Source organism: Aricia agestis, chromosome 11 (assembly GCF_905147365.1).
Source record: "Aricia agestis chromosome 11, ilAriAges1.1, whole genome shotgun sequence".
NCBI lineage: Eukaryota > Metazoa > Arthropoda > Insecta > Lepidoptera > Lycaenidae > Aricia > Aricia agestis.
In genome coordinates, this window is record NC_056416.1 from 3,550,600 (window position 1) to 3,577,940 (window position 27,341).

At 34.6% G+C, this 27,341-nt stretch overlaps 1 protein-coding gene and 2 long non-coding RNA genes across 3 annotated transcripts in view; 1 reads left to right on the forward strand and 2 right to left on the reverse strand.

The window, feature by feature from the left end:
* The window catches only part of LOC121732081 (mitogen-activated protein kinase ERK-A), a 111,741-nt gene that overhangs the window by 37,186 nt on the left and 47,214 nt on the right, over positions 1–27,341 (forward strand). Inside the window, exons 2-3 of the mRNA XM_042121866.1 lie at positions 19,264–19,390; positions 25,665–25,775. Coding sequence (XP_041977800.1) covers positions 19,264–19,390; positions 25,665–25,775 — 238 coding nt within the window. The remainder of the gene's footprint in view (positions 1–19,263; positions 19,391–25,664; positions 25,776–27,341) is intronic.
* LOC121732084 lies at positions 7,644–8,326 on the reverse strand. Its single transcript, XR_006036322.1, has 2 exons — positions 8,244–8,326; positions 7,644–7,865 (listed from the first exon to the last, which is right to left on the reverse strand). It is a non-coding gene; the product is annotated as an uncharacterized LOC121732084 (long non-coding RNA).
* LOC121732083 lies at positions 8,804–9,044 on the reverse strand. The gene is made up of 2 exons (XR_006036321.1): positions 9,007–9,044; positions 8,804–8,927 (listed from the first exon to the last, which is right to left on the reverse strand). It is a non-coding gene; the product is annotated as an uncharacterized LOC121732083 (long non-coding RNA).

A 27,341-nucleotide genomic window follows, 5' to 3' on the forward strand; every position in this document is an offset into this window, starting at 1 on the left:
GTTAGCTTCAAATTTGAAATGTCTGTCATCTAAACGCGAATATACTGATTATTAGTACGGAACGAATTCCACACACGTACGTTTCAAGTGCAAGCCGGCGCGTTCGCGCGTGAAAAAAACAAACGTTTGCGCTAGTCTCACAGAAATCCGAGTACGGAAGTCGAATACGGAATTGCGGCCAGCCTAAAGATTGATTTTACAGTAGTCGTCGAAGTCAATAAATCTAAATTCACTTAAAGTTACCTTCTAAGGTACGTACATTTTATGGCAGAACTAAACCCAATCTAATGGTTTTATTGTCTCCCTACAGGAATTTAAAAGTAATAAAACGGAATTGGAGTTCCAAATTCAAATGAACAATACCGCGTCATTGTACGCAACCGCGTTATGTGCGTTTCGAAATTTCACAATTCATGTTTCAATAATTTTGTGATTGCTATAACTTTATGATTTATCGGAATAGATAAGATAAATACAAGTCACTTTTGTGTCGATACTCGGAATAATAGAAATTATGACCACACTTACGTATTATTCATATTTGATGTATTTTTCCACGAAAGAGGAAAATTTTGTTTGCAGCCAATAGGCCCTGTATACTACTGGACTGTAACACGACACAGATTTATTACGGACCGTGTAGGGGAAGGACGCTACTACATTTTGTCGTGGAAACGTGTGGGGTTCCAGCCGCAGCGGGTGACTCTAGACTCTAGTATACTTGTATAATCCGACAAATTTCATAATAATCTGACTAATTTGTATGATTTTTTGCTTAACAGCTTTTTCCCACGACTATGCCCGCGGGAATAGGTACTATATTCCGTGCATACAACGTTTGATCTCATATCAAGACCCCCTGAGGGGTAAAATTAAAAAAAAAAGCTGTCATAATAGAAAAATCACTTATGCGAAATGTCTAACTTTTAGCTCTAATTGTTTTGACCTGTGTGTTGATCAGTTTTGCATAATATGCTGGAATTACTATAGATGCCCGATCTATAATTTTCGTGACTCGTATTCGTTCCCCATTAAGCTATTGAAGGTCAAGCCGTTGGAGATGGAACCAATTACCAAGTTAATTGCTGATACATCCCGCGAGGCCCTAAAATTGCCTGTTACCACCAATTACATTTTTCCCTAAAATTCAGAAGCCCTTTTTCCTGTTTGTTTATTACTGAAGGTTTATTTAACAAGGGGAGATCGGTTTATGAAAGGAATAAAAATTTAAGAGAGAAATGTTTTTAGGATCGTAACGATGGGCGTTAGAGTGCTTTTAAAAGAAAGAAAATGGCGAACGCTTAAATGTAATGACACTATTTTTCCGGTTGGGATGAACTAAGTGCTGTCCGTTGACACAGCTGTCACTATATTCTGGATGTGGGAATTAAAACAGGTTTTTTTAAAATAAAATTAGGGGGCAAACGAGCAAACGGGTCACCTGATGGAAAGCAACTTCCGTCGCCCATGGACACTCGCAGCATCAGAAGAGCTGTAGGTACGTTGCCGGCCTTTTAAGAGGGAATAGGGTAATAGGGGGTAGGGATGGGAAGGGAAGGGAATAGGGGAGGGTAGGGAAGGGAATAGGGTAGGGGATTGGGCCTCCGGTAAACTCACTCACTCGGCGAAATACAGCGCAAGCGCTGTTTCACGCCGGTTTTCTGTGAGAACGTGGTATTTCTCCGGTCGAGCCGGCCCATTCGTGCCGAAGCATGGCTCTCCCACGTTATGTGCCGGTGATGACGTTGGGCTTATTGTAGTGCACATTTATTTTTGGTCATGAAAAATGCGTTTTAAGCTTATGAATTTGAAAAATAAGTAATCTATAATATAATTTAACCCTCCGTGCACCACGTGAATAAAAGTTACACCGTGCACCACGTGGGGTTTGTCAAACCCCAAGACTTATCTGGGCAACCTGAATGAGTTATTTGTATTTATTTGTTCATTTTATTTAAAGTAACTATTTTTTGTCTATTTAATTGAAATATAGAACGATACTTACTGAGATAACTCCCATTTTTAATCCTATACATCCAAAAATTAAAATTTAGTAATCTTTTACCAAATAAAACATAGACTCTTTTTTGGTGAACTCCCACAATTGAAAAGTTACCTTTGATTTCCCGTACTGCTTAAAAATTTTAAAAGTAACTATATAAGGAATACAAAATTAATAATATAAATTTAATATAATCAGTCTACACGATATTCAGGCAAGTTTAAATTAGTACATTTTTTACAATGAAAGTGGGCACGGTATGTGTAAGCAAATAGGTCTATTATTGTGCTCACAACCGTATTTGAGTTTTTGATTAATCTTTCTGATACAATCTGAATACTTCTTTATTGATCTTGATAATTTTTCTGGTGGTCCAGGGGCTGCTTTACCGAGAAATTGGTGAAACCGCTTCAATAACCTCCTAGTATCCATGGTTTATATCTTTGCGATTTTTTAAATCTCTTTCTATGAAAGTCATACTTAATTTGTTCATAAACCTATCCACGAATGCTTATACAATCGAAATGAATTCAAATATGCGAGAAAAATAGATTTGTTCACATTTCACAATACTCTGTCTATACAACTTTTTAACGACGTCCTGAACCACGTGGGGTTTGTGGGACCCCAGCACACTTTGTGTACGTCTGTTCGTTGCATTGGTGAAGAAAATCCTAAACTACTGGCGCCGAACGGTAAGGCATTGTCTTAACTCCAGCTACATAGAGCGTAAAAAAAATCACACGATTATTAAAAAAGTTATGAAAATTTTTGTACGTCTGGGGTTTGTCAGACCCGTTACGAAGACAACGAAGTCTTAGTAAACCCTATTACTAAGACTTCTGAAATTTTCACAGATTGTGTATATCTGTTGCCGCTATAACAACAAATATTAAAAATAAAATAAAGTATATTATTTAAGGGGGGCTCCTCGACAAGAGGGGTTTTTTTTGGCCCTTTTTGCTCGTAATCAATAATAGTAACAGTTAAGCACTTGAAATTTTCACAAAATCCTTAATTATATTTGTACTTTAATAATTAATAATAAAATTAAAATTAAGTAAATGTTTAAGGGCTTAATGTCCCATACAAAAAACACAATTTTTTGTCTACTTTTGCTAAGATAAAAAAGGATATAAACAATGAAAATTATATATATATATATATATATATATATATATATATATATATATATATATATATATATATATATATATATATATAACTTAGACATTTTTTTTTAATATATTTTTCTTGGGTCGAAAGTACCCAAATTTCAGATTTTTCAAACCTTAAAAATTCATATCTTTAAAAATATTTACTTTATCGTGAAAAGTCGTACCTTTTCTATTGGTATTTCAATAAAGAATATTTAAAAAAAATTGACCGGTTTAAAAATATCAATTCCTTGCAATTGTTTAAACAATGTTTGTTTAAACAATATGGCACCGGGTTGCGCCATGGCAACATGCATTTATATCATCAGGAGGGCAATTTGAAGAGGATCGTATAAAAAAATTGAGGTGGAATAGTTTTCGGTACTCATTCGCCGACTCGTGCTAGTCTAATAGGCAATGACAAAGTTCGCTGTTGAGTAGCGCTTTTCTGTATTATCCATACTTAATATTATTATAAATGTGAAAGTGTGTCTGTCTGTTTGTTACCACTTCACGCCCAAACCCCTAAACCGATTTTGCTGAACTCTGGTATGGAGATGCTCTGAGTCCCGGGAAAGGACATAGGATACTTTTTATCCCGGAAAAATGTACGGTTCCCGCGCGATAAACGAATTTTGGCGCGACGGAGTTGCGGGCGTCATCTAGTTTACGATATTATCCTCGTTTATCAACGTCTGTACTCCATGCGTTCGTTGCGAAGTATTTTCTGGCCCCCTAATGCACAACTATTGGGACAGGTCAAATGCCAACTTATTCATCATACTAATTAGCTGGTGATCAACTGGTGGCCGGTTACAAAACAGCCGCGTGGGCGCGAGAGAGGTTTCTAATCCGTAATAGTTTCCGAGAAATGCTAGTAGCTGACGTGCATTCTATAAAAAAGTTAAACGAAGATGTTGCGTTATAATAATTGTAGAATTATAACTAGCGTTTCGCAAGACACTTGTTGAATCTTAGAATAAAACAATAAGTGTGGCACTCGGGGACCGCTGCGGTATTACATAGCAATAGCTAGCCTACACGCATACGTCTAGTTGCACACACACACACACCGTGCCGATTTGTAAGTTTTATTTTCGTTACGGAATTTATTGATTCTTTCGCCGCGATAGAAGCTAGCAATAGCTTAAAAATACTCCTCGATTAAGCTAGTCCATGAAGATGTTAAGACAAAAGCAACATAGATTTCATTTGTCGTGTGGAGAAAATATTTTAATTAAACCCAATTTATAAGGCGTTATGAACTTATGATGACGAAATTTAATGTAGATAGCTATTAACACCTTGCCAGTATACAGGGTGTAACAAAAATGAGTGATAATACTTTAGGGTGTGTACGTGTTCCGTGTAGAGAGCTTACTGTGAAAGTAGCAGCGCTAAAAGACCAAAAAATTTTTTCACTTTTGTATCGGGAAACTCGTGACCCTTGCCGCGGGCCCTTGCCCGTTTTTGCTCGATTTGGAGTAAAACTATCGAGTAAAACCGTATGTGAGTACTTAGCATTATGAGTAACATTGTCAATACGGCGAAGTTTACTAGTGGCAATAAACTCGAACTAACGTTTTATTGTTACACTTCTGCTGTAAAAACTTGTGTTTCATATTACTGGGGGACACAGGAAAATACCCGCGTAAACTATATTTCAATTTCCAGGGTTAAGTGATATTGCTTTGGGCAAGTCATAAAAAAAGTTTATAGGATTAGTTTTATTTTATTTGATACTAGCTGTCCCGGTGAACTTCGTGTCACTTTAAAACCTTCCCTGGACTTCTACGAATATTTTAAGACTAAAATTAGCCCAACCCGTTCAGCCGTTTTCGAGTTTTAGCGTTACTAACATAAATGAAAATCCATTTTTATATAATTGACTTTTAAGACGTGTTATCACAAATCTTTTGTATGGGAGTATAGAAAAGTGTTGTTTATAGACTTTTTCAGGAAATTTAAAAAATTTTTTTTTTAGAATTTTTCTCTCCGTAAGAACCATCCTCGTACTTCAAGGAATATTTAAAAAAAAGAATTAGCGAAATCGGTCCAACCGTTCTCGAGTTTTGCGCTTAGCAACACATTCAGCGACTCATTTTTATATTATAGACTAGATGACGCCCGCAACTCCGTTGCGCCAAAATTCGTTTATCGCGCGAGAACCGTACATTTTTCCGGGATAAAAAGTATCCTATGTCCTTTCCCGGGACTCAAAGTATCTCCATACCAAATTTCAGCCAAATCGGTTCAGCGGCAAAAAGGGCTAGATAGAATGCTAGATGCGATAGATATAATATTCCATAATAGCATCCATCACTGATTGTAAATTCATTCGAACGTAAGAAACCATTAAAGTGTAAAATATAATATACAAAATGCAGGTAGAAAATTGTCGTCCATTTTATAATATTCGACTTTTAAAAATGCATTTCAGTGAAAAGTTCAACTTCCTTCGCTTGTTGCGCTAACTGGCAACTGCTATTAAATTGGTTTCGGTATTACTTTTAGATAACGGACTCTTTTCTCCATTGTAAAAAATAAAAACTTTACTATTGCAATAAAAAAATGTGTCAGAGCGTTAACATTTAAAGTGTACAAACGTTCTCTGTGAAAATACAAGGATCAAAAACTACCATTTGATCGTGATTATGTCTGAAAAAATTATTTCAGCGTCTACTCTTTCTTGACAGATTATAAAATTTTTCGTAGGCACTTGTGTGGTTGTTGTAGTACCTTACATTACCTGTAGACATCTCTATAGTTCTTGTAGACACCTGTACAGCTGTTCTCGCTAATAATAATAATGTATATTTCTCGTAGACACGTCCTGCACAGTTTTCGTAGACATCTGTATTTTCTTCATTCTTGTAGACACCTGCACATTTCTCGTAGACATTTGCATAGTTCTCGTAGACACCTGCACAGTTCTCGTATACACCTGAAAAGTTTTTTTAGACACCTTCTTAGTTATCGACTCAGAGATGGGCAAAAACTAATTAGATTAACAATTACACAATTACAAATACTTTGTAGTTGTTAATCTGATTACAAAATAATCAGATTGCTGAAGTAATTGTGCACTTGAAGTTAACTAGTAGTTGATTAGAATGTAGTTAGAATAAATTTTAATCTAATTACATTGTAATCAGATTACTTCGTAATTCAAATACATGGAATTACTTTTTTTTTTATAGTGATTATTCCTAGCCAAAGACCTCTAAACCCAGTCCTAGTCTAGTTTTTCTTCTTTTTTTTTTGTATTATGGCGGTCTCAGTGAGTTGCCAATGTGAAATCATGAAATGTCAGAGCGATTTTGTGTTCACTTTGCTCTTGTATGTATCCACTTGGCACTTGGTCAAATTCCGTACTACATCCAATGAAATAAGAAAGTACTAAATATGTAAAAAATTGGACACCCAGACACTTATTATTAATTATAATGATTTTTTATAATAGATTTTTATAGAACTATTCGATATTTAATTATTATTGAAAAAAAAATTGTTGTACTTAATTTGACTACCTACCTACTGCAAATAAGTTTTTTTTTCAGATAAGTACAAGATGATTCTGCAGATATTCATGGTTTATCTCAACAGTCCATTAGCAGAATATGTAAAAGGGTAGCAATTAAAGCTAATTATATTAGAGAGATTTCAATTTATTAAAATGCCAAACTCCATGAATGAACAGTAAACAATAACAAGAATTTGAGACTTTTAGATTTCAAAAGTGTTATTGGTGCTATAGACTGCACTCATATTAGAATACCGAAAGTACAAGGGCCTAGTGAGTAGTGGCATAGAGTAATGTATGGCTGGTCTCTGGTTGTGACCAATTTTTCACTAACCGAAAAGGTTAGTTTCTCAAAATATGTAGGTACATCGGACAGGTAACTATTTTGTGAAGTATTGAAATATAATGTATATTAACTCTTCCTTACTTTGAAATTTGCTTCATAAAATAATAGTAAATGAACAAAATCTTGATATTAAGGCAGTTTGCAACAGTCAATTTAAGATATTAATTATTGTTATTTGTTGCTCATTGGTATGGGAGTCTCATGACTAAGGATTTAAAAATATGAAAGCTGCTTAATGGCAGATTGCTGGGAGAATCTGGCTATACATGTCTACCTTATTTATTTACACCATTATTGCTATCAGATACTGCAAAAGAAGCATAATAATATGATTATGCTCTAATTTGTACAAGAAAATATATGATTGAAAGATATTTTGGTGTCTGGAAAAATAGTTTTCATTGTTTACTGTTGGGCTTTTAGAACATCTTTAGAAAATATTAAAATGTATGTTGTTGCTTTAGCAATGATGAATGAAGATGATGTTGCTCAGACTCTCCCTCAACTATGTATCTGTTGCATCTCCGCAGCAAAATTCATTGCGTGGGGGTGGTAGGTAGTTAGGGCTTTTTATAGAAGTACATTTCCAAGGTAGGTTTTATTAAAATAATATAGTATTTCTTCACATATATTCATTTTTATTTGACAATTGCTTAGGCAATATGTCATAATACAGCTTTAAATTAATAATAATAATAATTATTGCTTGTTGGTGTAACTCTTTCGTGTGTTGCGTTCTTAATTCATGTTCTTTTTGAAGCCTTTCACAAGCCTTTTCAAGTGATGCATGACTGCAAATGAGGCCTCTGCAAAATCAAAGATACTTTTCTTTGATGTCTGCAACAAAAAAATAGTTAAGAATAATACAATGTGATAATAACATATTAAATTAAAACAATTGATCCATTTATTATAGTCATCTATTATTCTATATATTTGTGTAGTAAAACAAGCAATTTAACCCATCAAGCCCCATACAAGCACTGATTGCGACAACAATAGAACACAATAGCATTTACAAGAATCTGCGACCAAAAGATTAATATTATAAGCACAATACTGGTGTTTTCATTGCAGTTCTCTTTGGAGCGATGGGTGGTGCTGATGGCTCACGCTAGGTATCAATTATGGTTTGGTGAAAACAAATAACTGTTATAATAGTTTTAATAAATGGCACATGTTTTACTATTTAACAAGTCTTTAAGTGGATTTTACATTTTAAATACTATTCTTTGTTTTCAAGTAGAAAATCAGATTTATTCATTCCAAGGCAGATGGGGGACCTACGTAGTTTGGTCGTGTTACGTCAAATCCAGCCAACAGATCAGGATTAACATTAAATTGATATGATTCGACCAAATGACGTTGGTCTATCAACTGCCTAGAAATCAATTTCCTCTATGATAGTAAATAAAACTGTTTCATGTTTATTGTTGGTTTCGTTTGACAGCTCAAGATTGTTGCCCTATTCCGCTGGGTATATTAACTTTATGACTAGAACATACCTCTCTCCTGATTCCTGACACCATCACAGTCAGTCATTGAAGTCTCATTCAAACTCGGGTATAAATTAACCAGCTTAGAGTTTGGTTTTTCTACTTTCCTGCCTGTACTTTGAACAGCTCCATTTTAGAATTTATTTTTGTGATTTTTCACTGGTTTATAATTTGCTTTTTGTCACGAATTCTCGTGTTCATCATACCAATAAAATTTATCAGTAAACAAGTAAAACTTAGAGACCACAGAGTTATTAGAAAAGAAATAAAGGTAATACCTACTTGCTTTTCAGTTATTTCAGCTTTGAGTTTGGCTTTGTGCTTGTGTTTGTCAATAAATCCATTTTCTTAATAATCTCTAATCTCTTTTTAATTAAGGCTTGATTATTTCTCTCAAAATTTGCTAAAATAGAAAAAAAAAACAAAAATAAAATACCACATTTGGATTTCTTAATTATAAATAATAAATGTAGATATTTTACCTTGTTTTCTTTTTCCCAGTAGGTACTGCGTTCTATTTTAATTGAAACAAATTTAATGCGTAATGCGTGATAATCTTTGTTGAAATTAAATTAAACAAACAGTTAGAACCACAAGAAAATCTTTTTTCTTACGTTTTTTCTCTTGGCACTGACAGTTGCATTGTCATTTGTCAATACGGGGTTGGACTTTTTTTTCATTATGGCACCTCGGCTATGAGCGTTGTTTTGCCATAATATAAAGTACTTATTTCGCCCATATTATTTTATTGAATTAGTGACTAACTAATATGTCACCATGGCAACGTCCATCGCTATCCCGTGGCACAAACAATGGTCGTCGTCAGTCGCGAGTTGTAATATTAATTTACTATTAGGTATATTTTATTCAACAATATATTATGCATTTATCAATATAAAAAGTAGATAATTACTGTCCGAATTCCGATTCTCAACCCTGGCCGATGTGCTCGCTAGGATTCACGAAAACCGGTCGAGCCGCTTCAGAGGAGTTCAATTTCGCACACCGTGACACTAGAATTGTTATATTTATTGGAAATAAAAAATTAATATTATATAATTATTGACATTTTAAAATTGAACGTTTTGGCCTAAGTATATAAGATGATAATAATTAAAAAAAAAACGCGCGCGCGCCAGCGCGATGGTATTTTGAAATTCGTACAGTACTGTATTGTTTGAAAATTATTGGAAAATTATTTTATTGTTCTGGCGTTAATTAAATAATAATATAACGGTAATTCCATTACAATAGATTTACAATACATAATTATCACATTATTTTTAAAAGAAACTCGTTTTAAAATAACATCCGGTGCTCACTTATTATTGTAATTTTGTAAAGAATGGACGAAATAATAATACCACTTTTAGAAGATGAAATCTCTCCGTGCACGTCAAGTTTATTAATTAATAATAATAATAATGTTATGACTCATAGCAACGATCGGCTAGCAATATTTGATGGTACATTTTTTGAAGTAGTTTACACCACAGAAAGCGGCAATATTGTCGCTTCTTGTAAAAAATGCTTGCCTAATATAATTCATATCAAAGGTAAAACAAATTGTTCATCAAATTTTAAAACTCATCTAAAACGAAAACACGGACAAGAAACCATACAAGAATATGAGACGTACATTAAAAATAAAAAGTCAAGGAATTCTAATCCTAGCTCATCACTGGCTCCTCGTCAAAAGTCTCAGCCATATTCTCAGGATGAATTTGATCGGGATGTCGTAAAATACTTTGCGCATTCTATGATTTCCTTGAAATCTATTGAAGATATGTATTTTAAAGAAATTTTAGATCGTTTAAACACAAGCGCTAATAAATTTAGGGTTATGAGCAGACGCACATTAGGAAGAAAGATTACAGAATTTTATAACGAAGAACGCACTATGATCAAACAAGAAATGGATAAAATTAAATATATTTGTACGACAGTTGACATTTGGTCTGGACGTAAAAGGAGCTTCTTAGGTATCTTCTAACTTCTTTGATATCTTTTTTCTATTAGTGTGAACGTGAATCCATATCCATCTATAATTTTAATATTATAAATGCGTAAGTGTGTCTGTCTGTCTGTTACCTCTTCACTCCCAAACCGCTTAAAACGATTTAGCTGAAATTTAATATGGAAATATTATGTACCTTGACTCCTAAATTTAGCACGGACGTATTATCATACTTTTAGCCCAAAAAATGTAAGGTTTCTGGGCGGACGCCAATTAGAATTATAAATGTCGAAGTGAGCCTGTCTGTCTGTCAGTTTGTTACCTCTTCACGTTGAAACATCTGAGCCAATTTTGATGAAATTTAGTATGACTATATTTTGAATCTCGGGAAAGGACATACCTAGGATATTTTTTGTTTCGGAAAAATGTACGGTTAAATGTATGGAATTACAGGAATTTACCAGTTGAATAATAAATTTATGTTATCTTAGGTGTGACAGCTCACTGGATTGACTCGTCAAGTCTGCAGCGAGTATCAAGGGCTCTGGCATGTCGTCGATTTAAGGGCACACACAGCTACGATAAAGTCTACGAGTTACTGTTAGAAATTTATGCAATATTTGGCTTGCATACAGCAAATGTTGTTGCTTGTATCACCGACAACGGCAGCAATTTTGTCAAGGCCTTCAAAAATTTTGGTGTAGAGTGCATTAATATAAGTAATACAATAGATAGTAACTTAAACTCCGGTAACGAGTCAGAGCATGACACTACTGATAGTGATGACATTTCTACTAGCACCGACGTTATCTCGCCGGTTGAATGTTTGGAGAATTGTCTACCAGTGCACTTGAGATGCGCATCCCATACAATAAGTCTATGTGCTACAGACGCTAATCGGTTATTGGAAATACAGGAGAGTGCGTTAAAGAGAATGCATGAACAGGTTATAAATAAATGTAACTGTTTGTGGAAATCTGCAAACAGGCCAAAGACTGCCGAAATATTAAACAGGGAACTAGGCCATACCTTATCGAGACCTGTAGAAACAAGATGGAATAGTCTTTATGATGCCTTAAAAAAAATATTAACAATTCAGGACAAGTCCCTGCCGCTACACAGAGCACTAAATTTGAGAAATCCTCTTGTTGAGGTAGACTTTACTTATGTGAAAGAATACATTAAGTGCACCAAACCAATAGCTGATGCACTCGATGTATTGCAGGGCGAGAACGCAACCTATTACGGCATATTTTTACCAACTATTCTTTCATTGCAAAGAAAATTAAGAAAATTATGTACACCTGGCATTTTCCAGTATTGCCAACCTCTTGCCGAGGTTTACCATGCAAGCGTCCAAAGAAGATTTAGTGATTTTCTATTGATATATGGATGTGAGGCAGAAAAAGCTGCCTTAGCAGCAATTTCTCATCCCAAATATAAAAAAATAAAGTGGATGTCTTTAGTAGGGCAACAACAATATGAAAAAATAAAAAATTTACTCATCAATGAAATATCTTTAACACTTCCTACTAGTCAGGCCCCTATAGAACGAGCGGCAGTGAGATCAAGAGAAGAAGAGTTTTTTGACACAGATTCGGACTCCGAGACCCAATATTCTCTTTATTATGATCCACGAGCAAAAGCCGAATTACTAGTTTCCTTTTTTATGGCCGACGAAAACGCGGACCTAAAGATGCTCGACAGCCACCCCGAAATAGGAAAAGTATTTTTACAATATAACACTCCTCTGCCTTCTTCTGCGCCTGTGGAGCGACTCTTTTCATTTGCGACGATGATTAACACTCCCAAATCAAATCGTCTCTCCGACGAGATGTTTGAGAAACGGGTAGTACTAAAAGCTAATTTAAATTATTTAAAAGCAGACGCAGAAAAGTGAGAATATTAATTTCTTATGTTATGTTCATAACATGAGAAATTAATATTCACACTTATATTCGTTCTATAATTTTTATTAAGTACTTATTCACTTAGTTCTATGATTTTTATTACTTTTTATTTTTAGTTTTTATAGTTTTATATTAAAATATTTAAAGAATTATGAAGTTTTAGTATGTCTCCTATTGTACCTCACGGCTCTCTTGCCTATTTAAAATAAACGGCCAAGTGCGAGTCGGAAGTCTCTAAGGGTTCCGTACCAATATAAAGCAAAATTAGGCCAAAATTGTGTTTTTGTATGATAATTGATAACCCCCCTAATTTTTTATTTTATTTTAATATTATTATTAAATATTAAAGTACACATGATATTACTTAGGTCTTTGAGACAAATTCAAGTACCTACATGTTGCCATATTGATATAGAGCAAAAAATGCCCAAAAAATCACGTTTGTTGTATCTCATACAACAAACGTGATTTTTTTGGGCCTTTTTTGCTCCCCTTAAATATTAATTTTAAATTTATTTACATACTTATTTATTTAACCCCCCCCCCCCCTTAAATATTAATTTTATTTGTTTTTAGTAAGTATTTTTTGTTATAGCGGCAAGAGATATAAATAGTCAATAGTCTGTGAAAGTTTTAACTCTCTAGCTATTACCGTTCTTGAGTTAGGTACAGCCTAAAGACAGACAGACAGACAGACAGAAGGACGGACAGACAACGAAGTCTTAGTAATAGGGTCCCGTTTTTACCCTTTGGATACGAAACCCAAAAAATCAGACTGTAGACTACTACATCCATACTACGCGAACGTGTGTATGTCTGTCTGTCCGTTTAAGCTGTCAATATTGAGTCCCGAGACATAGGATGCTTTTACTTTAGGAAAAATGTACGGTTCCCGAGTGATAAACGAGTTTTGGCGTCACAACGAAGTTACGGGCGTCATCCATTATTTTATAAAATGACTAGCGCCCCGGCGTCGCACGGGTACCTATAAAATATAATTATAGCCACTGAAAAAATTATCGCCTACGATCCTTCACGTGGTCTACTTCTTATCTGTGCCAATTAACATAAAAATTGCTCCAGTAGTGCCCTAGCGAGATAAGCCCTTTCAAATAATTTCCCACATTTTTTTCACATGCTCCTATTAGTCTTAGCATGATAAAATATAGCCACCTTCCTCGATAAATGGGCTATCTAACATTGAAAGAATCATAAAAATCCGTAACGTACTTACTTAGTTTAAAAGATTAAAGGGAACAAAGGGACATGAGGGAAAAAAACGACTTTGTTTAATAATATTATTTATAGATTGTATCTCCCTCTAATTACAAGTTAGAAGGTTCTACTCTGATTTCTGAACAAAATCATCATAATTTTCTACGTGAAACAAGCCTATAGGCTTCGTTTCTGAATATTCTGTGAATTGAAAAAAGTAGGGGCTGTAATTTTTCTAACTTTAAAACCTCTTCGAACTGTACAACTTCTATGGCGTATGACGCCATGATGCGGCTTACGTTTTAAAAAATGTGAGCCGCAATTAATCGGTTAATGACGTCGATAATTGACGACCTCTGTGGCTCAGTGGTAAGCGCGTTGGTAGCTCAAGCCGGGGGTCGCGGATTCGAATCCCGCCGACGGAACAAAAAGTTTTCAAAGTTCCTGGGTCATGGATGTGTATTAAATATGTGTATCATATAATAAAAATCTTAAATATAGGTATGCATAGTATAAAAATATTAAATATGTTTCCGTTGTCTGGTACCTGTAACACAAGTCCTTCAGGTACTTACCACGGGGCCAGACAGACGTGGTGTGAAGCGTCCATAGATACATATAAAAAAAAATATATATATATATATAATGTCCTTTTTCAGGACTCAAATACCTACCTATATACAGTCTGTCAAGAAAGTGAAGAAATGAAAAAGTGGCAACATCCCTTTTTTCTTAGATTGATTTGAAAGAGATGACACTACGATGTTGCCACTTTTTAATTTCTTCACTTTCTTGACAGACTGTACCTCTATAGTCTATACTCTATACCAAAATTCACAAAATTCGGTAACAAACAGACAGAATGACAAACAGACACACTTTCGCATTTATAATGTAAGTTATAAGTACCTACGGATAATAATCATCAGTAAGGAATAAAGGAAGTATAAATTACTATAAAGTCGCCATTTCTTTTGTCCGACGATAAATTTAATAAAGTGTTCTGAATGTATTCTTTGCTGTGGTCGCTAATGCCCTGATGTTAAAAAAAAAAAACTCCTGACACTGTAAAAATATTAGTAGAGTAATTAGTCGAAACCAAAGTATTCAATTACAAAAGAACTTAATTTCAAATTAATTAGATTTCTTTGAAATTGGATTACATAGGAATCAATTGCTTGGTGTAATTCTATATTTAAATTTGAAAGTATTTGAATTACAATGTAATTAGAATAAAATTTATTCTAATTACTTTGTAATTAGATTGATAATTAGATTAACCAGTATTTCAATTATGCCCAACTCTGGTTATCGTAGACATCTGCTACAAAAAGAAAATAAAAGCGGTGACTGCATTTGAGTATTAAACACGCGAAATGTACGACTTAAAATTCGATGTGTAGACCGCAACTAATCTGGTAAAACCTCGCGACCACATAAAGAATTATAAAAATACTAGATGTCGCCCGCAACTCCGTTGTGCTAAAACTCGTTTATCGCGCGGGAACCGTACATGTTTCCGGGATAAAAAGTATCCCATGTCCTTTCCTGGGACTTAAATTATAGTGAACTGATTCTACATGTACCAAATTTCGGCAAAATCGGTTCTGCAGTGTGGTAGAGGTAACAGACACACTCTGGCATTTATAATATCATGGATATAAATATAAATTTTATATAAAAGTATATAATAATTAATAAGTATATATTAAATATAAAATTTACCTCTTATATAATACCTAATAACTAGCGACCCGCCCCGGCGTCGCACGGGTATAAAATATATAGCCACTGAAAAAATGATTAAAATCGATAGCCTTTGATCCTTCACGTGGTCTACTTCTTATCTGTGCCAATTTATAACATAAAAATTGCTCCAGTAGTTCGCGAGATGAGCCCTTTCAAATAATTTACCCCGTTTTTTCCACATTCTCCTATTAGTCTAAGCGTGATAAAATATAGCCTATAGCATTCTTCAATCAATGGGCTATCTAACACTGAAATAATTTTTTAAATCGGACCAGTAATTCCTGAGATTAGCGCGTTCAAGTTAGCCCTTTCTAATAATTTTCTCCGTTTCTTCCACATTTTCCTCTATTTCTTCGATCCTATTAGTCTTAGCGTGATAAAATATAGCCTATAGCCTTCCTAGATAAATGGGCTATCTAACACTGAAATAATCATCGAAATCCGTTGCGTAGTTTTAAAGATTAAAGGAAACAAAGGGACATGAGGGAAAAAAACGACTTTGTTTTATAATATGTATAGATATAGAAATAAACGACTGAGATGCCATGATAAATAAAACAACTTCTTTAAGCCAGATTTACCCTACCAGTATTCACGTGTTCAGATTCGGAAACCTTCGCGTTTTTTGGCGCTGAAGCCAATGGTTTCCTGTTGTGAGCTTATGGATTATACGGGCGATGCAGCTACAGGGGTCACTAGTTTGCTGCAATGCGGACTCTGCTTTATTTTTACATACAGTACCTACGTGCTGTGTTTGGTTGAGAACTTGTTAAAGTTTGTTATAGTATGGTTGGAATAATTTGGTTGGGTCTTTTTTTATGTTTAGGACCTCCTTAACCAAAAAAAAAGTTATTGTTTTTTTAATATATAATAAGTACCTATGCATAATATTGCATACATTTTCAATTAACTTTTATGTTTGTAAAGTGGACGTCAATAACAGCTATCAATAAAGAATCATGACATGCAACGTTCTAATTATAGTGAATAGCTATGGACGACAAATGAATATGGATTGATGTGTCTGTAAAACTCGTTATTCTACGTCCAATTATGTGATACGGTTCTGGATACATTTTGTGGTTGAATTGAAAATGACAAATTGAAGGGATTTGGATTTTGGAGATTGTCTGTTCTGGTTAGATTGCATGTCAATGTCAGACAGAATCTCTATATGATGTAATTTTTATGAAAAAAATTAAATTAAGAAATTTAAAAAACCCCCGCCAAACAAATTTAAAAAGAAATGAAATAATGTTTACTGCCTTTAGTTCAAATAATTCCTAACTTGTGTAAAGTAATATTTTAGTCCATAATTGTTGTCACGGTGTGTCGGGGGACCGCAGATTAACTCAATTCGGTTCGCTGTGAACTGATCCTTAAACTATAATGTTATGTAAAATCAAACTAGCGGTAATTAGCGGTCCCCCGACATACCTTGACAACAATTATGGACTAAAATATTACTTTACACAAGTTAGGAATTATTTGAACTAAAGGCAGTAAATATTATTTCATTGCTTTTTAAATTTGTTTGGCGGGGTTTTTTTTTAATTTCTTAATTTAATTTTATTTCATACTTTTTAAACTTGTGTTGCTTATAGTGCAGAATAATTCCTATCAACAGAATCATATTCTCATGATTACCATCTATCAATGTCCTTTTCAATGAGGACGTTAATATGAGCCCAAACATGAAACCTCCACTTTGGGTTCATACGAAGCTCAGTTCCTATAGAATCCAGGTGATGCTGCAGCAGCAGTATGTAAATATCTATACGTGGGAGAGTCATGCTTCGGCACGAATGGGCCGGCTCGACCGGATAAATACCACGTTCTCACAGAAAACCGGCGTGAAACGCTTGCGCTGTGTTTCGCCGAGTGAGTGAGTTTACCGCAGGCCCAATCCCCTGACCCCTACCCTGTTCCCTTCCCTACCCTCAACTATTCCCTTCCCTTCCCTACCCTCCCCTATTACCCTATTCCCTCTTAAAAGGCCGGCAACGCACTTGCAGCTCTTCTGATGCTGCGAGTGTCCATGGGCGACGGAAATTGCTTTCCATCAGGTGACCCGTTTGCTCGTTTGCCCCCTTATTTCATTAAAAAAAAATTACTGTCTATCTACTTCTTACTGGTTGTCGCAATTAAAATGAGCCCAAACACGAAACCTCTGCTCTAAGTTGGCGAGGAATTGGATATCCTATTGATCAGCACCAGGTCAACTTTCCATTAATATGTGTATACGTATATTGTATTTTCACAAATGTCACGAACTAGAATGAAATATAAAACCTATCAAACGACTAGAAGTTGCTAACGGCCTTTCATGAACCAGATAAACCCTGATTGTCCAGCACTGAGCAGGCTGATGATGATGAATTATAGCTAAGAACACTCTCGATCATGTCAGCTTTCAAACAAAAAAAAACTAGATCAAAATCGGTCCACCCGTTTGGATGCTACGATGCCACGGACAGATACACACACAGACAAACAGACAGACAGACAGACACGTCAAACTTATAACACCCCTCTTTTTTGTCGGGGGTTAAAAAGCTTCTTACTGCCGTACTCAAAGTGGAACATTTTTATTACTTAAATGTAATTAATTCAAAGTTTTGACATAAGCACCATACATTATCTGTCAAACGCATCATTAAATTGAAGCTTAATCATAATGTCTCTGAATACGCCGGCACAGTATAGCAATATGACATATACTAATATTGCTATACTGTGACGCCGGTAAGTCCTATTTGTGCCAATCTGGGTTAAATTATAATTATGTTTTTTTTTCATTCTGCGTATTTTTCAAAGAAAAACATGATATTTAAACATAGGAATAGGCACATGTAACACATGAAACATAATATAATATTACGTATTTTTATAAAGCCTCAATTTTTTTGCTCTACCCTGGTATTTACTATTTTGTAAAAACTGCCATCGACGATGCGAATCGCGTGATTCGAAAGCGAACTTAACGAGCAACATTGGAGCTATCGACGTATATTTGTCAGTTCAATGCTGCTACAGTGTTGCCAACTATGGGGATTTCCCACTAAATTTAGTGGGAAAAAATAAAGACAGTTTTAGGGAGTAAAATTTTGGGGATATTTTTGGGCTAAATTATTCGCGGCGTAAATATGTTTATTTATTTCGTTTTTAGAACTAATAATATACTTTTTGTTTCTTTTATGCTCTTACTTCATTACCATTTTATTATTATTTAGTCATGTTTTATTACAATTATTTAAATTTAAATGAACTACTTATTTTGCATAATATTTAAAAAGGTCCACTTCGACTCACCTTTTAAGATAGGTCATTTTGAGAGTTTCATGTGCGTAAACACGATATTACTTTATTCATTTCTTAGTGGGACGCACCCTGCTGGGGTTATGTTTGAAATTTATTGGGTTTTAAAGTTGCTTTAGGGGGAAATTTTGTAAGAGTTGGCAACACTGTGCTGCCATACTCCGGAGACCGTGCATGCAATCCCGGGGCTTGCCCCAGGCGATTTATGTTCTATATTTGCATGAAATGTGCGAGAGACGTTATCATAACCCATGTTGTATTACGTGCTTATCTAATATCATCTACTTATGCTAAGGACTTACATCAGTGATGTTTAGCATTCTCGTTCTTTAAGTTAAGAAGGCTTTGAAGCTACATTCACTGTTCTGAATCCCCCAAGCAATTAAATTGCTTGCCACTCATTTGAGAACAATCGTTTCGATCTATCTCAAACGAACTGGTATAAACTGATTTCTATGAAGTCCCTTAAATTTGCTGTCTAAATTCGTTCACCATCAAGCGATCGCCAAAAGTGTTAGAGTATTCGACACACATCCCATACAAAATACGTTTTATAGAACTTTACAATAAAATATTGTATTTTGTTTCAGGTCGGCACTAGATACAGAGAAGTTACAGAAAGTTGCAATAAAGAAAATATCACCTTTCGAGCACCAGACTTACTGCCAAAGGACGCTCAGAGAAATAAAAATCCTAACGCGATTTAAACATGAAAATGTAAGTATTATATTCCTTTGTGCGGCGTCGTAGAGTTTTAAATCTGGAATATCTCTATTTTAAAATGTCGAGCTGTAGAAATGTATGCTGTAACAAAATACTCTCTCCCATTTCTCGGTGGTTTAACCGTTTACTAAGATAACATTACTTATGTGTAATGTAGGATTTCAACTAAGTATTTCCAGTAAAGCCTAAGAATAGTTTTCAATTAAAATGTGACAAAGAAGTGATCTACTGGGAAATAAGTTGTAGCAAAAAGTACGCGGCGTTAGTGCCGTAGTATTAAAGACTTTTATAGCTTATTTCTTGTTTTTATTATTGGCTTCATTTTATTTCTACTGCTCGGTAAATTGGCTAATATATTAATTATAAGCTATCCCCCTTACTAATAAACGTTGTATAAGCTTTGAATAGTTATACAGTGTTTTGTTCCTATCACACAAGTGACATTTTTAATTGGATTGAAGAAGACAAAACACTGTATAACTATTCAAAGCTTATACTGCGTTTATTAGTAAGGGGGTAATATATATGTAAAACTGAAAGGTGACATGGTGATCTATCAACGCACAGCCCACAACACTTTCTCATTTATAATATTAGAATGTACCTATAGCTTGTTTTAAAGGGTATCAACTAGTTTTTGTTATTCGTAGGTATCAACTCTAACATTCCAAATTGACCCCCAAGAAAGCCGTTATCATTCCTGCGGTGAGCAGCCAAATAGCGGACCATCTCAGTCAACCAAAATAATCCGATTGACGATATTGTATCGCTTTGGTTTGTGTCCACTTCAGTAGTGTTAGGCATTTCATCATTTTGCCACGTACCTATTGCCTTGGGGAATACGAAACAACATTGCACCTAACAATTTTGTGGACATTATACGAATACCTGCGGGGCTAAAATGGTCGCTTTGAAGAATCATGATATATGAATCATAATATTATGATTCATTTTTCTAAAATTGCAAAATGCAACTCTGCTTGCAATTCATTTCTGTATTTTTGTAATGATTTGCCATTTGTCAGTTTGACAGTTTTGATAATTCATTTGCTGAATTGATTGAGAGGAATTGCTAAATATGACCATTTTAGCCCAGCTGTTGTTTTACCAATACTTGTGTAAGTTTTGCATACAATACGTTTCCTATTTTATGAAAAAATAGGTTGAATTCGTAAAAGTTCTAAACAGCCTATAATATCAAGTGGCAGCGGTGGGATACCTGGGAATCTTTCAATCAACATAAATTATTTTTTTGCAAGTAGACGTTATTTTCGATTTTTTTTAACAGAAATTACTTAGGTAATTCCGAATAATAAAAATTATACTCCATTATGTTGCATCACCTAGGGACAAAGGTACAATGGCAATAATTATTGTTGTAAGGTTGGTATTACGTGATAAACGCTAGTTATTACTGCTCGACCCCAGTCGCACCCTCGCTAATCAATCTTTATGGTCTGTTGCCAACCTAATAAAGATAAAACCTCCATATTGATATTATTAACGTACTTTTGCGGTGTACGTGAACAAGTGATTCGAATGAGTTGGATAAAAGTTTATTGTAATAAAACGTAAAGATTTTTTTATGTAGCTAAAAGTAAAAACATACAGTATATTGTGATTACTGATTACACATGGGTACATAGGTACTGTTGAAATTCGGTCAGACAAATGGACATTGAAGTGTAAGCAACTATAGGGACCCGCTTATAGCCTGTAGATACTAAACTTTATATTAAATTGTCGCGGACACCGGTGTCCTTACGGGGCTTGCGGTGTGCGTTACGTCTTGTTTTTTTTTTTAATGAAATAAGGGGGCAAACGAGCAAACGGGTCACCTGATGGAAAGCAACTTCCGTCGCCCATGGATACTCGCAGCATCAGAAGAGCTGCAGGTGCGGTGCCGGCCTTTTAAGAGGGAATAGGGTAATAGAGGAGGGTAGGGATGGGAAGGGAAGGGAAAGGAATAGGGGAGGGTAGCGAAGGGAATAGGGTAGTGGATTGGGCCTCCGGTAAACTCACTCACTCGGCGAAACACAGCGCAAGCGCTGTTTCACGCCGGTATTCTGTGAGAACGTGGTCTCCGGTCGAGCCGACCCATTCGTGCCGAAGCATGGCTCTCCCACGTTTTGACTGTCTGTTACGGTTAAACTGCTAAGCCGACTTTGGCGAAGCATGGAATATGGAAATACTCTGAGGTCCTGGAAAGGACATGAGATGTCTATTATCCCGGAAAAAATGACATTTCCCGGGCGATAAGCTACTTCGGCGCAATTAAGCCGCAGGCAACATCTAGTAAAATTAATAAAATGTGAATTATTGGATGTAATACCTACACTATTATCACATCATTATGACTGACGACTAGTCACGAATGTAATTTGGTATAATTATAATAATTTTCCGAGCCATATTAATAATTAAGTTTTCGATCAAGTAGGGATTCGTTTCCGCTTCACTTTTTCAGCTTCAAGTCATTTACCAAGAAAATTCTATTCAGCTTCAAATTACTAAGAAATATATTTTTTGTGGATGTCTTAAATTTACTTTGTTACGTATTTCTGATGACTTAGCTTCGTTGGACGTGGGGAAAATCCGAATAATGGTTTCAGTGTAATGCCGACGTAGCCTTATTTTTCTGTAGATTATTTTGGGCCAATTCTGCCGCCCTTCGCTTTTAAGATTGAGTGGTGGCGCTCAATTGTTATTATTTAATTTAATGTTTAAGGCTATATATTTATAGGTTTTGATTAAATATAAAAAAGTGTGGCCGTATGATACCTTGAGGCTGAAACCGGCAACCGCTAAACCAATTTTTATAAAAGTTATACTATTGAAATACTTTGGGTCCCAGAAAGGTCATAGAACAGTTTTTATCGCGGTAAATGTCTCCGCGTGATAAGTGAAATCTAGTTGTCAATTAATTTTTAATTTGTTACCGTGGGTCCTCGTTACAAAATAAAAATCGGCCAAGTGCGAGTCGGACTCGCGCACGAGGGGTTCCGTACAGTTATACATAGATAAAAAAAGGCCAAAATTGTGTTTTTTTGTATGGAAGCCCCCCTTAATTATTTATTTTATTTAAATATTATTATTAATAATTAATAAAATACACATATTATCCAAGTAAATATTGCACATTCACCTAATATCAATAACATACTGTCCTTTGCCTGTGGTTGCCTGGAAGAAATTACTTATTAGCAATAAGGCTGCCGTTGTGGTACACTGTAGTTATAAGTTGATAATTATTGTTGTGTTTTTTTTTTACTTCTTAGTGTGTGCACAATAAAGAATATTTATTATTATTATATTATATTTAAGGGCTTTGTAAAAATTTCAAGTGCCTACTACCCCTACTTCTTATAATTATTGATTACGAGCAAAAAAGGCCAAAAAATCACGTTTATTGTATGGGAGCCCCCCCAAATTTTGATATTATTTTGTTTTTAGTATTTGTTGTTATAGCGGCAACAGATATACACAATCTGTAAAAAATTCAGAAGTCTAGCTATAGCGGTTTTTGAGATACAGCCTGGCGACAGACAGACAGACAGACAGACAGACAGACAGATAGACAGATAGACAGACGGACAGACAACGAAGTGTTAGTAATAGGGTCCCGTTTTTACCCTTTGGGTACGGAACCCTAAAAAGGGACCTCTATCTTACGAAAATTAGGATGTTTAGTAACGTAAGGACTTTTAAAAGCCTTTTGTCCTGTATCACATTACTGAAACCTCTAAACTATGAAACTGAATACATAAATCACCACACGAGCTTGCGATAAGGACTCGGAGGGATGTTACAAGAATTTGATCTCAAGAACATCCATACTAATATGCGAAAGTGTATGTCTGTGACTGTTACCTCTTCACGCCCAAACTGCTGAACCGATTTTTCTGAAATTTGGTATGGACCCCGGGAAAGGACGTACGATACTTTTATTTTATTTTTATTTATTTATTTAGGCACATCAACAATATAAACACATATATTTTAAACAACATTAAATAAATAACAGCTAGTGTTTACATCACTTATAGATATGCACAACATTTTAGATAAATTCAATTATACAATCAAAATTTAGTTAATAACAAATAATTTTGGTACATAAAATTAAAAATTTAAAAGGACATTAAGCAATTATTTTAATAGTAATCTTCTTAACTATAATATTTTCATTTGGAAAATGTAAAAATGATTATAAATTTTAATAAAATATAATTGTAAAAAAATTAAATTGATGAATAATATTGAATAAATTACCAATAACAATACTAAAATAGAAATCATTCCAAAAATAAAATAGCAGCCAAGATATTGATTAAAATTGTAAAATAAATTGAAATATTAAAATTAATGTCAAAGTTATCATAAAACGAATTATTGCATTGATTAAAGTTTATTATCATTGTTTACGTGTCAATTGTTTTTTCTTAGATTTAGATTCTTTTCATCCCGAAAATGTACGGTTCGGGCGTTGCGGGCGACATCTAGTATTTCATATTTGTGGTGAGGACATTCGAATATGAGCTAAGGCGTTTCCATTTTTGCCTTTAAGTTTATTACCCTGCAATGTTGCCCGCAATTTCATTTGCGCAGAAATTCTTACGTATTGTATTATAGATACGCTATAAAACTAGCGTCTTTTTACGAGACGCAAAGTATTTCCTTACCAAATTGCATCTAAACCACAATATAAGGCGACAAAAAAGTCTCGGTTATATCAATTACCGACTTAAGAGGATTCCACACCGCCCTTTTTTCCATACAAACGTTGTCCCCTGTTTCCTCCCTGGATAATGCTAGTAGAGTTATAATTTTTTTCCTGAATATCTACGGCCACTAATACAATGTCCCTATGTTTTCTTTTTTTTCATAATTTAATTATTAAATAAGATATGAACGTTCAAAAACCCAAAAAAATGGCCAGATTTTCCGCTGTGTTCAAACGTCCAGAAAACAGATTTGGCTAGATTATACAAAAAAAGCAAAACATAGGAACACAGCTCAAGCCTTTTTTTAATCTTTAATGAAAAAAGTACTTAAATCGGTTAAGTTTTGGAGAAGGAATCAGGGGACAACGAATCGTCGATTTTCTGGATTTTCTGCAGTTGTCTCTATCGCGTTCTGCGGTATAGGCTTGAGGTAAGGGAGACAGCTATAGATATTTCACATACTTTTTTTTTCATTTCTCTAGCCCCTGTTGTGTCCTCTTAAGGCGCTGCGGTTGTTGCAACTACGTAAAATGGGTTTTTTTTAAACACGTTTTTAGTAAAGGAAATGTCATTATTTAAGTATAAAATAAGTACCGTTTTAAAATTGAGATAATTTCCTATACGCAAAGGTATATCAGTACACAATTTGAAAAAATCTGCTCGATAGAAAAAAATCTCAAAGATTACTGTTATAACGCTGTTTTCATAATTAAATCATTTTATGGCTAAATTACACACTTTCTAGAAAAAACAAAAAATGTAGTAAGTATATGTGTCGTAACCTAACGTAAACGATTTGATATATTTGATTTGTGTAATACTAAAAACAAAAGGTTTTTACTCCTATTTTCTATTATCAAGGCACGCGGCGAGCGCGTAACAGCCACTGTACAAGGCGCGCTGATATGAATGTTATTTTAATGTACTTAACGTCGATATTTGTACTGACAGCCATCGACCTGCTTACTTTAGGGACTACTGGGCCTTAAGTAATGAAACGAAGTAAAATAAATACTGTAGACCGTACAAATTTTCCATTAAACGAGAGCGCGTCTTGCCAGCGTTATTGTCTCAGCGGTTAAAACATGAGGAAATAACAGATTGACGGACAATTTAATTAGTAAAATTGCCAGAATTTCAGCGTCTTCTGGTTGACTTTATCTAATACTACTCTTTTTGAATGACCGATAAAAGGTTAGGGTGTGTAGCCACAACCTTTACATTTTGTGGTGCACTTTACGGAAAAACTATCACGCCTATTGATTTGTGTTTTAACATAGTAATTTTTATTTATATGTAGATGTGTTACCACCAGTCAGTCAAGGTGTGACGGCGCGAGCCCTCACAAAGCTCGGCTTTTAGCTAGTATGTAATTTATTGTACTGACGGTTCTTGGTGGAAATTCATTTTAAACACAAATAAAACACAATTTTACGTGCACTTTTTTCACTATATTCATTAATTTTTATAAATTTTAACGAAATAATTCATCATCAGATGCATCACCTGTCAATCATCACTAAAACTTATATTTTTGGTTCCAGATCATCGACATCCGGGACATTTTAAGAGCAGAAACCATCGACCAGATGAAGGACGTCTACATCGTACAGTGTCTCATGGAGACCGACCTTTACAAATTATTAAAAACACAGGTGAGTTTCATTCTGGTCAAACGAATAGTTCTACCCTTTTTAAGAAACTTAGGCTCGACATAAATGGTTCGCGCGGTAGAGCGGTTTGGCCGCTACAGAACGAAACCACAAGCAATAGGGATGTTGATAAAGTTAAAGATTAGCATTTTTTTTTTAATAAAAAAGATATAACGGTAAAAAATAAGTATTGCCACAACTTCATAACTTATATATTTTTAAGAGTCATTATTTTACCTAAGTTTTTTTTTTTTATGAAATAAGGGGGCAAACGAGCAAACGGGTCACCTGATGGAAAGCAACTTCCGTCGCACTCGCAGCATCAGAAGAGCTGCAAGTGCGTTGCCGGCCTTTTAAGAGGGAATAGGGTAATAGGGGAGGGTAGGGAAGGGAAGGGAATAGTTGAGGGTAGGGAAGGGAATAGGGTAGGGGTAAGGGGATTGGGCCTCCGGTAACTCACTCACTCGGCGAAACACAGCGCAAGCGCTGTTTCACGCCGGTTTTCTGTGAGAACGTGGTATTTATCCGGTCGAGCCGGCCCATTCGTGCCGAAGCATGGTTCTCCCACGTATATATAAGTATGTTTAAATTTTTGAGAATTCCTTTAATTACCAATAAAAAAGGCACTAACTAGCCTAAATATTGTAAATATAAGTCGTTACATGCAATCTTCGTCTCGTTTTGGTGTAAGTTGACATTACTAGTCCAGGGTCGATAATTTTTAAAACCAAAAAAAATCATAATAGGATGAATTAGAAAAGGAGGGAAATATGATAAAAATGAAAGGAAAAATAATTTACGGGCGATCTGAGGTTGGGAAGGGGATGGGGGTGAGTTTTTAAGGGTAAAAAACGGATTTTCTCGATTTCCGGCAAAACTAAAAGTCCTATCGAAAAAAGTCAAATGGAAAAGTTGTAGATAATAAAAAGATCTAAAACTTTTGTATTTACACTTTTTTCACATAACCTCAAAATTTATGTGAAAAATTCAAAAAACCAAGTTTTTGGTTTTTTATTTTTATCTTTTACAAACATTTTTTTTTTTAACGAAATTTTGTGAAAACTTACCTTTTTATGTCCCAAATACGCTGTAATTTATTTAATTAAAAATATCTATTTTTTCACCTTATTTTGAATTAATATCGAAGAAACACCCTAATTTTCAATCGAAAATTCACCCGTCAAAATATCAGCTTTTTTCAAAAAGTTGGTGTGGTTTCTGTTCGTTGGAATCTCTACTTTCCGATGGTGAAAAAAAATATATATGTTACTATGGTAAATCTTCTCAGAAAATGCAAAAATTAAAAAAAAACTTGAATTCGAAATTTTTTTTTTTATTATTATAAATAATTTCATCTAAAAAATGTGATTGCTGCAATTTGTTTCAATTAAAAAGTTGATTTATTTAATTCTAATTACATTTATCAAAATCATTTAATGTGTTCTGTTTTTTAATATACTGTAATACATTATTTCTTGTATCGCTGCTTTGAACACATGAAATTTTTTCTTTTGATTTATTACCGAAAAATCCACCGCAGATAAAGCAATGAGATTCAAAATTAAATCT